Consider the following 14,635-nt stretch of genomic DNA (forward strand, 5'->3'; position numbering starts at 1 on the left):
TGCAGTTCCAGGAAACGAGAAGGAAGCAAGAGCACAGGTGCTCTATCATCATAGTAATTACTCCCCTGCTCCCTGAGATGTCGTGCCAAGGGAGAGACAGGCATGCTGGGTGTTGTCAGGCGTTTGTCCCCAAGTGTCATGTTTGTTATGTGCTCATCAATAGACTCCAGGAATCACATTTTCAGCCTTTTTGTTTTCTCTTACAGAGACATCAAGCCAGACAACATATTGCTGGATGAACACGGTAAGCCTGTTACGTGTGTTTTATAGGGACACTTGCAGTGGGGAGTTTGAGGCTCTGGGAAACCGGGGTCCTGGGGCGTTGGATTTGAGGGTTGGCTAGAAAGCCTTTTTTGGTTTAATTCTGGTGGGTGAACATCTGTGTAATTTCCGGTCCATGTCCTGAGCAGTGAGCCGAGCCCAACATATTTGAAGGTTTCATGGCCGACCGCATAGCTGTTCTTGTCCTGATGTGAGGAGGACGGGGCAGAGGTGGGAATGAGATGTAGGGCTGGAGAGCTCCCCCACCTGTGGACCTGCGGCTTCAGGAAATGTGCTTACCTCTCCAAGCCTCAAGCTCGTCTTCTGTAAAACATAAAATGGTGTCCGCCTTCCAGATTCTCACGGAGATCAAAGGGCATCATATGTGCCTCACAAGCCAGAAATCCGTAATCTGTAATCCGTAATCCGCCACGCTTTCCCTCATCCCGGCTTCTCGAGCTTTCATGTGCGTATAGACCCTGATTCAGTAAGTCTCAGGTGGGGCCCGGATTCTGCATTTTAAGAGCTCCCGGGTGAAGCCAACGCTACTGGTCAGTGGACCCCATTTGGAGAAGGAGGGCTCCTATGTCCAACTTTGGTCTCCTGGGAATCTCTGCGGGGACTAGGTAAGAATTAAAGGCCATTCCCTGTCTTTCTTCGGCAGGCCTGGGCCTCTGCTTTGGCTCACTCCCAGGGATGTGACGCCCATCAGAGTCGGGCCGTAACTCCAGGGCGTGGCCCAACAATGCACAGTTCGGCCAATCTGACAGTCACCTGTAGCCTTGAACACTGACTTTGCTGACGTGGCTTTGGGGCCTCAGCCCCCAAGGGCTTTGGGGAAGACGGGGTGGAGTCAGCAGCTGGGGAGTTTTCTGAGGTGCTCCTGTGTCGTGCAGGGGTGAGACTGCTGCCTCTTCTACGCAGCTCCTCCCAGCCTCCCTCCCCGGCCCCAGGAGGTGGAGGCTGTGGCTCCTTCTAGAAGCCTCTCTGGAAGCCTGTTTGTGTCACCGGTGAGGCTCAGGGAATCCTACCTCATTGTGTAAGCTCCTTGGTATCAGGAGGTGGAGAGCAGGAGTGGTGGAACCTGGGCTCGAACCTCCTGCCAGAGCTGAAACCGGCCTGGGTGCTTTGGGGCGGTGGGTTGAAATGCTGTGCTCCGGACCGGAGGGTCAGTGATGACCTCAGGACACCAGGGGGCCTGGGCAGAGCTGAGGATACAGGTCGCGGCTCCAGTGAGCGTATACAAGTCAGAATCCCTGGATGTGGAGCTCAGCTGACCCCCCGGCTCTCCGCGTGTCTTCGGCAAGTCACTCCACCTCTGTGGGCCCTGGCTTTCCCAGCAGTAAGGCAGAAGCGGGGCGGCGTGGCAGGCACGGCGACCGTGGAAGACAGACAGTGAGGGTCCGCCCCTGTCACGCCAGCAGGACCTAAAAGGTGCTCCCTCAGTCGCTCCCTGCCCCTTCTCTGCTCAGGGCAGGGTGGGTGGGATCACAGAGGCAGGTGAACATGACTTAACCGGAAGAACTCAGCCATTTTATCTGTGAGGAAATGAGACCCAGGCCTGTGCGACTCCACAGTTCATACGTGATCTGGCCACTGGTTCCTGTGGCCACTGCACGCAGAGACGCAGGCATGCAGCCTTCCCTGTGTCTCCTTGTTCCTGAGCTCTGGATCTCCATCCATCCCTCTCCTCCTTCCCTTTTACGCTCATTCTCAGGGGTCCTGAGGGGGACCCCTCGGGGATTTTCAAGGTATCTGGTGGTCCTGAGGTCCGTGCTGGGCCAGGGCAGGGGCCGGGCCATGCGAAAGCGGAGGGACTGGGCTGCGGGCTTCCTGGGTCTTGCTGTGTGAGGGAGGGGGGTTCACAGGGCACTTGGGGGCGAGTGGGGACGCTCCGCTGCAGGAGGCCATGAGACCCCACACAGTTCACGCTTTCACAACTGGCGGTGGAGGGTGGAGCTCGCGTGGGCAGGAGACACCTGCCCTCAATCTTGGGCATCAGGTGACACAGCAGCCACGGCAGCCGAGTTTGCTTTCCTCTCCTTGTATTAACCGTGCCTTTTCTTCCTGACTTCTGATGCCCGACTTCTTCACATTCAGGGCCACTATCCACCTGCCCCAGTCACCCCAGGGCCAGGCCCCAGACGAGCAGAGACGGTCCCTGCACCCCAGAGCTGCTGAAATCATGCAGGCCGACCAGTCCTAACCCTGCCTGCCCTGCCTCACTTACTCCTTCCCACAGAAACCACCAGAAAGCCCCCTGCCCACGTTTTTGCCCTTCTCCCTCAGCCTCATGGCCGACCCTGATCTCCTCCACACGGCCCCCATGGCACGGTGGACCCCCTTCTCTTGGGTACGTCCAAGAACAAACTATCCTTTCAGTGGCAGTTGTCTCCTGGTCTGTTGGCCTTACTGTACCTCAGATGTCCCGTTAATTGATGTATTTTAGAGCAGTCCTTAACTGAACTCGTCTCAAAGAATTCACCCTCCATTGCTGACATATTTATTGATGATTGTGAGGGGCACTCCCCGAAACGGTAGCAGACAGGAGCACAGACTCTCCCCCTCCCTTGTCAAAACGCTTTCCAGGCTTCCTCCGTCGCCCCTGGAGGCAGAGACCCCAGGGCAGCAACAAGGTGGGCGCGCATTGTTTCTGAAGCCTCGGATCCAGGGACTGGAGAGTGGAGAAGGAAGTGTGGGGGGCCGGGGGTCTTTCCAAGTCGGAGGGGCCACAGCGTGTCATTATGTAGACAGGGTCCCGAGCGTTTCAGGACGGAGTGCGGGAGTGGGGTTGAGATCTGCTCTGGGGGTCCTTGGGAGGTGGTAGGTAATGTGGTTCTTTTCAGAAGGGCCACAGGGAAGGGTCGGTCCTCGTGCAGCACGATGCCAGGGGAGAGTCATTTAGCCTCAGCGTGGGAGTCTCTGAAAGCCCCCAGTACACAGCCCCTGTCTCAGTTTCCTACAGCTGCTGCAACAAAGTCCCACAGATGGAGAGCTCCAGCAGCAGAAATGTATTGTCTCCTACTGTTGGAGTCTGGAAGTCCAAGGTCAAGGTGTGGACGGGGCTGTGTCCCCTCTGAGGCACCAGGGACGGTCCGTTCCTGTTCTCTCCGTGAGCTTCTGCCGGTCCCCGGGCTGGGGCAGCGTAATTCCAAACTCTGCGTGGCATTCTCCCCAGGTGCATGTCTGTGTGTAAGAACACCAGGCTTACTGGATCAGGGGCCCACCCCACCCGCTTCCGTGTGACCTCGTCTTACCCAGTTACATCTGCCATGGCCCTACCCAAATGGAGTCACCTCCTGAACTAACGGGAGTTAGGACTTCAACATACGAATTTGGAGGGCGGGGGAACATCTCAGCCCCATCGTCTCCGTATGGGATTTTAACAAATGAAAAATAAAGCAAGAAGGTGGCAGATAGGGGCCAAGATATCACCTCTTTGCTGACAAAAGCTTGGCTTTGTGTGAGTCAAAAGGGCTTCCTTCTCCAAGACCCCAGCGAGGGGAAGATTCACCTCCCAGATCCACACCCACGTGGGGTAAGAGACTGTTCATATAAGACCAGCAGAGGGGCCTGCATCTGCCTGGGCAGAGCTAAACTGAGTAAAGCTAATTTGTTCATCCCCAAATGACCCTTCACATAACCTCTCTTCCTCCTTTGGGGGACAGTGAGGAAGGGGTGGAGAAGGGCCAAGGGTCTACGGACGTGAGATCCTTCCTTGTGAAATCATGAGTTTCTAGGTCTCTGGGGACACAGAGTCCAAATTCCTGCTCTGCCTGATGATCCCCTTAATTGCTCCTGATTTCCAGAACAGTGTTGGACACCGGGCTGGAGGCCCATGTGGCCTGGCCCCCGGCTTCAGGGTGCACATGTGTGTGGAGGGGAGGCTTTCATCCTGGAGTGAGTCCAGGAGGGTGACCTGTGGGGATAGCGGCGACCTGACCATCCCCTGACTTGGAGGGAAGGCAGTTCCATCACTGGCCAGCAGCACACCCCTTGTGCACACACCGGTCTGGGTGGCAGTGCCCTCGTGAGAAAGTGGCTTGGTGAAGAAGGGGGGTGGTGAGCCTCGGGGTCAAACCCGCCTGGGGCTTGGATTCTGGCTCTAAGACCTTGGGCTGGACACTCAGTTCCTAGCTGCTCACACCAGTGATGAGGCCACCTTAACAAAAGTCCTGCCTCCGCGAAGACCCCTGTCTATCCAGCTCATCCATCCTTTGGCTTTGCCCCAAACAGCTGACCTCTGCTTTCTTTCCACCTTCCAAACCTCTCCTGAGCAGAGCTCGCTGGCAGAACACAAATCTCATCCAGAACCCAAGGTGTAAGAGAGTCAGGAAATGTGGATCTCCCCTTTCTCTGGCCCTTGGAATACAGGAAGTAGCAAAGGACGGAGTGGAATGTGGTGAACGTAGCACAATGTATACGCTTGGTGAACCGCTAGTTGTACGCCTGAAACGAATGGAACATTGTGTGTTAGCTATGGGGAGGAAGGGAAGTAGGGAGGGAGGAAAAGAGAAGGGAAGGGAAGGGAAAAAGAAAAGCAAAGAGAAGAAAAGAGAGAGGGAGAGGGAGAAAGGAAAGAAGGAAGGAGAAGGGAGGGAGAGAAGAAAGAAAGAAAGAAAGAAAGAAAGAAAGAAAGAAAGAAAGAAAGAGAAGGAAAGAAAAAAAAGAAAGAAAGAAAGAAAGAAAAGGAAGGAAGGGAGGGAGGAAGGAAGGAAGGAAAAGAAAGGCTGCTAAATGTCAGGAGATCGTCGCCAGCCTGGTCCTACAGAGTCGTACAGAGCAGATCACAGCTGGAAAAGCACTATGAAAACCTCCCTATGAATGGTGTTCATTGTAATTAATTTATGTGATTGCATGAAATTACATGCCCAGCCAGAGTGTGGAAGGAGAGTGTTTTGGCCAAGTAGCCTTGGCTACCCTGCAGGGACTCACCCAGAAACGTGGTGGCTGGAGAGAAAAGAAGAGACAGAACCATGGAGAACCCCTCCCACAGAAGCCTTGGGCGAGGTGGATTCCCTGGGGCATCAGATGAACCAGGCTGCAAATGCCGGGGAAGGCTTTACGAAGTCCCAGTCTATCCTGGGGGAAGTCCCTGAACTGGTCGGGGCGTGAGAGGGCCCCACATCTCCGCCACGGGCTCAGGAAATCCCAGAAGGCTGTTGGTTGCGCACAGCGGGGCCTGGAGCACACAGAAGGTTCTATGGCCCTGAATCCCCGCCCCGTGACCAAGACACGGGAGGAGGTCAAATCAAAGCAGAAGAAAACCACACTTCTCATCAGGCAGACATGTTCTGAAACAGTCAGTCTTCCTGCTGCCGTCAGCCAGATGAAGCCTGGATAAGCTCGTGCCCTGGGATTTGATTTGGTTTCTTTTTCTCCCTTTCTTTCTTCTGTTGTCCTGCAGTAAGTCCGCTATGATCTCCGTGAAGATAAGGAGGAGGGGAGAGCGCACGGGGTGTGTGATCCCAAGCGAAAGGTCAGGGCCAGCGTTATGTCACAGTGACATCTCAGAAGCACAGTTATGATTAGCGGGTGCACCAGAGCCTGCCCTGGGGAGGGGGCTGCAGCCCACGGCCGTGGCTTCATCCGGCGGCTTCTGTTCCACAGCCCTAGTCTGGCCCCTGCTCAGGCATGATGTAGACCTTGTAAACCAGCGAAGGAAGAGACATGTTCACAAGAGACTTTGCTCCAAATCCAAGTCTCATGAAAGGGAAACGGGGGGGGGAGGTGGGGGGGGGTAATGTGGAAGGTGATCCCCTCTTGTGGACTGGACTGCCTTCCATTCTCTCTCCAGGTCTAGCTCCCCCTGGTGGGCACTGCCTTAACACTCACTCCCGGGAATTCACAGGGAGGCGTGGCGTCCAGGAGACAGATCTAGAGAGAAGTCACTGTGCTCCCAGACACAGCCTGCCATTCGGGGGTTGACTGTCCCCTCTGAGCAGCAACCCCAGGCGTGGGCTCATAGGTCCCAGTGAGATGAATGTGCTGCCCGGGTGCATTTGGTTAATACCCACGTGGGGTCACTTCATTATAGGGGCTGAGAGGGGAGAAGGGAAGCAAGGGTCATGGCGGAACAGAAGTAGAAGTTTGTGCAGTGTAGCTGCAGAGGGGGTAAATGAAAAGGCAGCGCATTTCACGAAGACTCTGGGTGCCTTTCCCCAGAACGGATCGGGAAGGTGCCAGAGACACTTGCAAAGCGATAGTCATGGCACTGGTAACGCTCAGGTGACTCTGGGTGGTGACAAGGCAATTATAGCCCCAGTGAGGGACTGTGGGTGGGACGTCAGCACCGCTGACCATCCCCACCCCTAAGTTCATGACACAGATAACCGACATTGGGGTTTCAAGCCCCTCCCCGAGACATGCAGGCAGGGTGCGGGCCATAAACAGTTGCTGAATGAATAAAGAAATGAGTGAGACTTGAAAGTGACTTGAAAGTCACATGGCTGTTGTGTATTTATACTCAGAAAATAGCCCCGGTTACAACTCCTTATAGCACCAGCTCTGACATTAGCACTTGTGTTTACGGAAGTCATGGAGGGGGTGGCTGGTCCCACCAGCTGAGGTCAGGCTGAGAAAGTGACATTACTACAGTCATAGCAGCCAAAAGTTGACATGGGATGTCATCTGCTCCTGTAAATATCACTCTAGGCAGTAAGGGGGGGAAAAGGGAACAGGATTTACTTATCGTATCTCTTTCATTCAGTCTCTCATTTGGTCAATCAGTCAGTCGGCAAACACTTGATGGGTTCCTTTCCCAGGACAGCCCTTTGCTAAGGTACTGGAGGCGGAGATGAACAAGGCAGGATTCCTGGCCTCAAGGGGACGGACAAAGTGACAGATACAGTGTGGTGGATGCTAGGAGGGACGTGACAGTGGAGGGCCGTGGAGGGCCGGGGGGAGAGGCCTGAATCTGTCTGCTGTGGACGGAATGCTGTGCCCCCCACCCCCTGCTTAAAATTCATATGTTGAAGCCTTAACTCCAATGTGATGATACTCAGAGCTGGGGCCTTTGGAAGGTAACTGGATCTGGATGAGGTCATGAGGTTGGAGCCACCACCATGGGATCGGTGCCCTTATAAAGGGAGGAAGAGGACAGAGCTGTGCCTCTCCACCATGTGAGGTTACAGCAGGAAAGCAGCCATACAAACCAGGAAGAGGGCCGTCACCAAGAACCCGACCGACCGTGCCAGCACCCTCGCCTCAGATTTCCAGCCTCCAGGACTGTGGGAAATAAATGTTTGATGTTTCAGCCCACCCCCCACCAGCCTATGATATTCTCATAGGAACCTGAGCAGACAAGACACAGTCAGAGATGCCACCCCCTGTGGTAGTGAGCTTCCTGTTGGTGGAAGGATACAAGCAGAGGGTAGATGCAAAGTCTCGGGGCAGGTTTTGAAGGATGAATGAAAGTCTACAAGGCAGAAGAGAGGGCCGAGCATTCCAATGGTGTCAAATGTGTGAGCTCCCTTGCATTCAGAGAAAGGAGGGAACCTTGGCTGCAGCATGGCTTCTGATTGTTGCTGCCACCATTAAAACTTGTGCTGATGGGCCTCACACAACATCTTGAGCTCCTTCTCTTGCTGAGTTTTGAATGTTTTCGATTTATGGAAAGCAAATAGCCTGAAACTCAGTTCATATTTGCCAAGTTTCTCGTAAATTTCCATTCTCCTGGGAAGGAACCCATAGGAGACCTCATATGGCACTAATTTTCACTTTCCCACATCTTTACTCGTTTGTTAAAGGAAGCCCAGTAGGGAGTTACAGCTCATCAATTAGCACTGTTGGGGGCTGGGAGGAGGGACCAGAAAGTGGAATTTGCTGTCTGTCGCACCTGCTGTGCGTGAGTCCCAGGTGAACCTCAGCAGGCCTGCCCAGAGCCCTCACCCGCCCGCCCCTGCAGAGGGCTGTCTGGTGCAGCTATGCAGGGGGCAGTGTGGGGCAGAGGTAAACGCTCACCGACCAGGATGAGGCCTGAGACCCAAGTCCAGCTTCCTCCCAGATCAGCTGTGTGACCTTGCACAGCACACTGGCCTCTGGGACTTAAGGTTACTCTCCTGTTAAAAAATGAGGGTAGTCAGACCTTCCTGACAAGCGTACTTCAAAGCTTACCGTGAGGTTTGGCACCAAGTCTGTTCCAGTCATGCGACCCTAAAAACCAGTGGCTCAAACTAGACAGGCTGCATTTTTCTCTTCCCCACTTTGGTGCTTGGCCCCATGTCCATTCACAGCAAAGCGATGTTCAAAAGTGAGTTGGATATGTGGCTCCTTCTCAGAACTCCCTCACTTGGAGGAAAAGCCACTGTCGTCTCCCCAGCCCTGGAGTCTTGCACAGTCTGCCCCACCCTGCCCTGTCTGAGCTCCTGTCCCCCTTTCTCTCTCAGGCGTCCTCGCTGGCCCCTCGGAGGGGTCTGTATGTGTCTCAGCTTCTGCCAACTACGGTCTTCCCCTGATGGTCCAATGGCTTGCTTCCCCCTCAACCCCTGTCTTCTGGCCTTGTTCAAATGTCACATTCTCAGTCCCTAACTGCTCTGTTTAGTGCTTACAGCTACCCCATGATGTACTTACTAATATTAGTTCCACTCACCAGATGAGGGACTGGAAGCTTCCAGAGTGAAATAACTTGCCCGAATCTCATAAGTGGCTGTGTCAACCGTGATGCACAGCCAGTCATGTATGGCAAAGAGGAACTCAAATAGTCCCAAGCAATGAAGGATGTTTTTCAGCTTATACAGCTGAAATCCACTGGAATGCGGCTTCAGGCAGGGTTTGATCAGGCTCTGGCACCATTTCTCATCTATGCTTGCAGCTCTACCTTCTCCATGGGTAGGCTTCATCTTCAGACTACCTTTCTTTATGGTAGCAAATGGCTTTTAACAGTTCTGGGGGTCATATCCCCACCTTACACTGGCCAAAGACAGAATATTACTTTAGGTACCTCCTGAAAAAAAAAAAGAACTGAAAAGTTTTCATTTCTTGAACTCCCTGGAAAATTATCTCCCCAGTTTTTAGGTCATATGCATAATCCTGAGTCAAATGCTAAAGTGGAGGGTAAGGTCAACTTGACCCAAAGCCGGATGTACCAGGACCAGTAATTGCTAAGACAGGAGGTAGGAGTGACCACAAACAGCATATGCCTACCAAAGGAGCCCAACCACTGGTTCTTAGGCAACCCAACTCCCAAGGCTATGTTCTTAACCACTCTGCTCCAAGCCTCTTAACAAGGGAAAGAATGCCATCATCGTGTGCAGATAATGTGCTTCTATGCCTACAAACACCAAGACTCCACTTCGAGAGCTATCATTAAGAGACAAATGAACTGCTTTCCCAAGACTATAAAATAAAACAAAATGGAAGTTCTTTTTTCTCTGTTAGAAGTCCATGATGTTCAGAGGGGCGGAGCCTCCTTCTATCTTGTTCCTCATCTGTGTGGCAAAGGATGTTCTCCCAAACCCACGTAATAGGCAAATGGAAGGAAGGTGGGAGGAAGGAGGGAATGAGAATTCTTTCAAAGGAGATATCCTGGAAGTTCAAATATCATTCTGCTTGCCACCCTTTGGCCAGAAGCTGGTCCTGTAACCACAGCCAGCTGCAGGGGGGCTGGAAGTCAAGCCTTTAGCGGGGTAGCCCTGAACCCAGCTACCAATCCTAGTGCTGTCTGAGAAGGGAAGATGGGATTTTGAGAGATAACCAAAGCTTTTGTGATGGAAGATTAACAGAGAAGCCAGTTGGAGATGAGGAAGCAAAACCCAGTAGCTTTTCATTCTACCGAAAACAGCCAGGGAGAAAAAGAAATGGAAAATATCCTCATTCAAAAAAGTGACCAAAACTACGTAATACCTGTCTACAAGCGAATGTACCCAGGAATTTACAGAGCGTAAATGAAGAGAACACTCAACAGATTTTGAAGGAATCAAGCAAGATCTGGATGAAAAGCCGGGCATGACCCTGGGTGGAAAAATGACGTGTCCACACTCCTCAAATGAATGTATACGTTAATGGAATTCCCGTCACACTTCATGGAGGGATTTCCTAAAACCGGGCACAACTCGTCTCAGAAGAATAAATGCCTGAGAGTCACTACAAAAACACTGGAAGGAAACACGAGTGCAGGTGAGGCACTCCTATCGAATATTGTAACAGCCTACACATCTACTGTAATTAAACTGATAGAGTCCTGGCCCAGCGGTAAACAGTAGGTCAGTGGAACACAAGAGAGAATCCATAATCCTATCTTTGTATATGTAGAACTTGATAGAAAATGAGGGTCACATTACAAGTTATTGGGAAAGGTGAAATATTTCAACAAATATTGGTGAGACAACTGGCCATCCATTTGTAAGAAATAAAACTAGAATGTTACAACAAATTATTCTATATGATTGGGAGATTTTTTTAATGTTTATTTATTTAGAGAGAGCGCAAGTAGAGAAGGGATAGAGAGACACACACACACAGAATCCGAAGCAGGCTCCAGGCTCCAAGCTGTCAGCACAGAGCCCAACGCGGGGCTCGAACTCACGAACCGCAAGATCATGACCCGAGCCGAAGTCGGACGCTCAACCGACTGAGCCTCCCAGGCGCCCCTGGGAGATTTTAACACAAAAGATCTAGAAGTATTCTAAGAAAATATAGAAGGTTGTTGGGGCGCCTGGGTGGCGCAGTCGGTTAAGCGGCCGACTTCAGCCAGGTCACGATCTCGCGGTCCGTGAGTTCGAGCCCCGCGTCGGGCTCTGGGCTGATGGCTCAGAGCCTGGAGCCTGTTTCCGATTCTGTGTCTCCGTCTCTCTCTGCCCCTCCCCCGTTCATGCTCTGTCTCTCTCTGTCCCAAAAATAAATAAACGTTGAAAAAAAAAATTAAAAAAAAAAAAAGAAGGTTGTACAAAATATTTGGGGGTGGAATAGGTTTCTGGAAAATTAGAAGGACAATATACTCAAACTATAAAATTAACTTATTATTATTTAAATTTTTAAAACTTTCATGTGGCAAGAGGTACTGTCAGTAGAGTCTAAAGACAAACAACAAGCTAGGAGCAAATATTTGCAGTACACAGAGCACAGTGTAAATGTGTCTAATAGACACAGCTCTTGTTGAAAATTGATTATTGGGCCTGGATGGCTTAGCCGGCTGAGCGTCCGACTCTAGGTCTCAGCTGGGGTCATGATCCCAGGATCATGCGATGGATGGAGTCCCACATCGGGCTCCGTGCTGAGCGTGGAGCCTGCTTAAGATTCTCTCTCCCAATCTCACAGCTCGTGAGTTCGAGCCCCACGTCAGGCTCTGTGCTGACGGCTCGGAGCCCAGAGCCTGCTTCGGATTCTGTGTGGGTCTCTCTCTCTGCCCCTAACCCACTCGCATTCCGTCTCCGTCTCTCTCAAAAATAAACATTAAAAAAAATTGTTTTAAAAGATTCTCTTTCCCTCTGCCCCTCTCCCTGCCTCTCTCTCAAAATATTTTCAAAAAAAAATTTTTTAAAGAAAATCATTCAGGATTCTAGACAGTTCCCAGGGAGTTAGTAACTGATCATGTGAGAAATGTTCAGCATCGGAGCACCCGGGCGGCTCAGTCAGTTAAGCATCCAACTTCAGATCGGGTCTTGATCTCACCATTCGGGAGTTCGAGCCCAGATCGGGCTTTCTGCTGTCAGTGCAGAGGCCTCTTCCGATCCTCTGCCTCCCTCTCCTTCTGCCCCTCCCCTGCTCATGCTCTCCATCTCTCAGAAATAAATAAAAACATTAAAGGGAAAAAAAAAAACCTTAAAAAAATGTGCAGACTCATCTTCAGTGAGATACTACTATTCCTTGCCATGTGATTTGCAACAAGTAAAATCATTGAGAACAGTGCTGGTAACAATGCACGGAAATACTCACTCCCATATCCTGTTTAGGGTACCAAAAATGACAACTTTAGAACATAATATGCAAACCCTTTGATCCTGCAGTCCCACTTGTGGGGATTTATCCGGTCAAATGAAAGTATCTGTATGTATGTAACGCTATGCTCAAGACCGCTAGGGCCGATACAGTCACAAGACAAACAAGTAAGCAACCCAAACTGCAAACCTATAGGGTGATTGGTGAATAAAATATGATACAACCACACTATGGGATGCTTTGCAGTTATAGGGCCACAATTTCTTATTTGAAACTCTTGGGGCCAGGTATGTTCTCATATCTCGGAATTTTTCAGCTTAAAAATATATTTATGTTAAATAACATATACCTTAGTAATATGAAAAGAATATATGTCTAATAGATAAAAATACTTAAAAGCAACACATAGTATATATTTTGTAACACCCCCATAGGGGTTAAATGAATCACCAAGGGGGATCAAATATATTTGGTAATCAAATATATTAACATTTTATAGCAAAACATGAATATTCACCGTAAGTGGAATAAATAGAACTATGAAGGGAAGTTTCAGGTCAAGTTTTATCACCAAGTAATCATCAAAATTATTGGATTTCTTTCCAATGGAGAACAAGGGTAAGGCCGTTGAGGACAGACCTATGTACATAGACCTGTGAATGGAAAGATGTCATGATGCATGGCTAAATGCAAAAGTAACTTCTGGAACAGCCCATGGACTTTGATCTCATGACTGTAAGGACAAACCAATATGTGTGGAGACACATATGCAGAAAAGGGAGAAAGGACAGAGAACCAGGTGACTCCTGGTGGTTACGAGTGGGGGTGGGGGAGCGGCTCAGATGCACATTTGCAGTCTTTGACTTACTCTAATCAGCTGGTGTCACTTTCATAATGCAAATACTAATATTTTTTAAAGAAAGGGAGAAGTGAAGGAAAACCAAATTAAAGCCATACTGGAGGGTTTCAGGGTCCTCTCCGTGTGGTGGCTCTGCATGGAAGCCTACAGGTGCGCGGGCAGAAATGACCGAGACCCTCCCGTGCCTCACTGTCAACAACGGGACTGTGGATTTGTTTGTTAGTATTAGAAATGGGCCTGGGAGGGGCACCTGGATGGCTCAGTTGGTTGAGCATCTGACTCTGGCTCAGGTCATGATCTCGCAGTTCGTGAGTTCGAGCCCCGTGTCAGGTTCTACACTGACAGCTTGGAGCCTGGAGCCTGCTTCTGATTCTGTGTCTCCCTCTCTCTGCCCCTTCCCTGCTTGTGCTCTTTCTCTCTGTCTCTGTCTCTGTCTCTCTCTCTTTAAAAAATAAATAAAACAGGGGCGCCTGGGTGGCGCAGTCGGTTAAGCGTCCGACTTCAGCCAGGTCACGATCTTGCGGTCCGTGAGTTCGAGCCCCGCGTCAGGCTCTGGGCTGATGGCTCAGAGCCTGGAGCCTGTTTCCGATTCTGTGTCTCCCTCTCTCTCTGCCCCTCGCCCGTTCATGCTCTGTCTCTCTCTGTCCCAAAAATAAATAAACGTTGAAAAAAAAAAAATTTTAAAAAAAATAAATAAATAAAACATTAAAAAAAAAAAAAAAAAAGAAACGGGGCCTGGGCAGGTGCGGGGGACGGACCGGCCCTGGCTGCAGAAGGTGGGGTTTGAGCCACACCGAGGCGGGATAACACAGCTATGAGCAAACACATACGAGAAACCACCCAACGTGTGTGCCAGCCGCTGTAGCATTTTGCTTTTCTTAATCCCTGCCTCCTCCCAGCCGCTCTCTGGGATGGGTATTTCGCTGCCACCCTCCCCACTTTACAGACGAGGAAAATGAGGCCCAGGGACACTAAGTGCCTCGCCCAAGATCAGACAACTAATCACAGCCCAGCTGAGACCCAAAGCAAGTCAGTGTAGCTCAGAGTCTGTGCCCACCGCTAGGCCATGCTGCCTCCCTGCGGGTAGGACGTGGCACAGACGCCAAGTCCAGCCCCAGAGGCTGCAGCAGCTGCATGTTCTAAGGAAGCCCCCTGGGTGGGCACATGCTGCGTCCGGCCTTAAGGGGTTCCCAGCAAGGGCCTGGCTAGATGACTTAAGCTTCACCCACAAGCACCCGAAGGGAATTGGACATCCTCACGGAGTACCCGGCTGCCGCATCCCACCCAGGAGCTCTGGACACAGCGTCTGGCAGAAGCCTGCCCACACATCAGGGCTGGCAGCTAAGCCTGAGATTGGGGATTTGCACGTGAACCCACTGGTGCTCTCTCTGTCCACTGCGTCCGATGCTATCAGGCGCGCGTCTCGAGTGAGCCTCATGGCACCTGCTCTGGCGGATGTCTGTGCACCTCCTGGGGGTTCCCTCCAGGCCCTCCCAACGTCAGTTTTCTGTACGCAAGCCACTTGGGTGTTTAAGTCCCAGCATCCCGAACACAGCTTTCAGGTGTGCAAATCCAACCATTTTCACATGATGTGATGACAAACAGAGAAATGTGATTGCGTTTATGTCTGGCGTTCAG

The 14,635-nt window shown here is 51.3% G+C and overlaps 1 protein-coding gene across 7 annotated transcripts in view; it reads left to right on the forward strand.

Moving 5' to 3' along the window:
- The window catches only part of STK32B (serine/threonine kinase 32B), a 393,997-nt gene that overhangs the window by 318,095 nt on the left and 61,267 nt on the right, over window positions 1-14,635 (forward strand). For all 7 annotated transcript variants that reach the window (XM_086705468.1, XM_086705467.1, XM_086705469.1 and 4 more), the window contains one exon: window positions 207-244. In XM_086705468.1, coding sequence (XP_086561594.1) covers window positions 207-244 — 38 coding nt within the window. The remainder of the gene's footprint in view (window positions 1-206; window positions 245-14,635) is intronic.

This window comes from Puma concolor, chromosome B1 (assembly GCF_028749965.1).
Source record: "Puma concolor isolate L17-30 chromosome B1, mPumCon1.1.hap2, whole genome shotgun sequence".
Taxonomy (NCBI): Eukaryota; Metazoa; Chordata; class Mammalia; order Carnivora; family Felidae; genus Puma; species Puma concolor.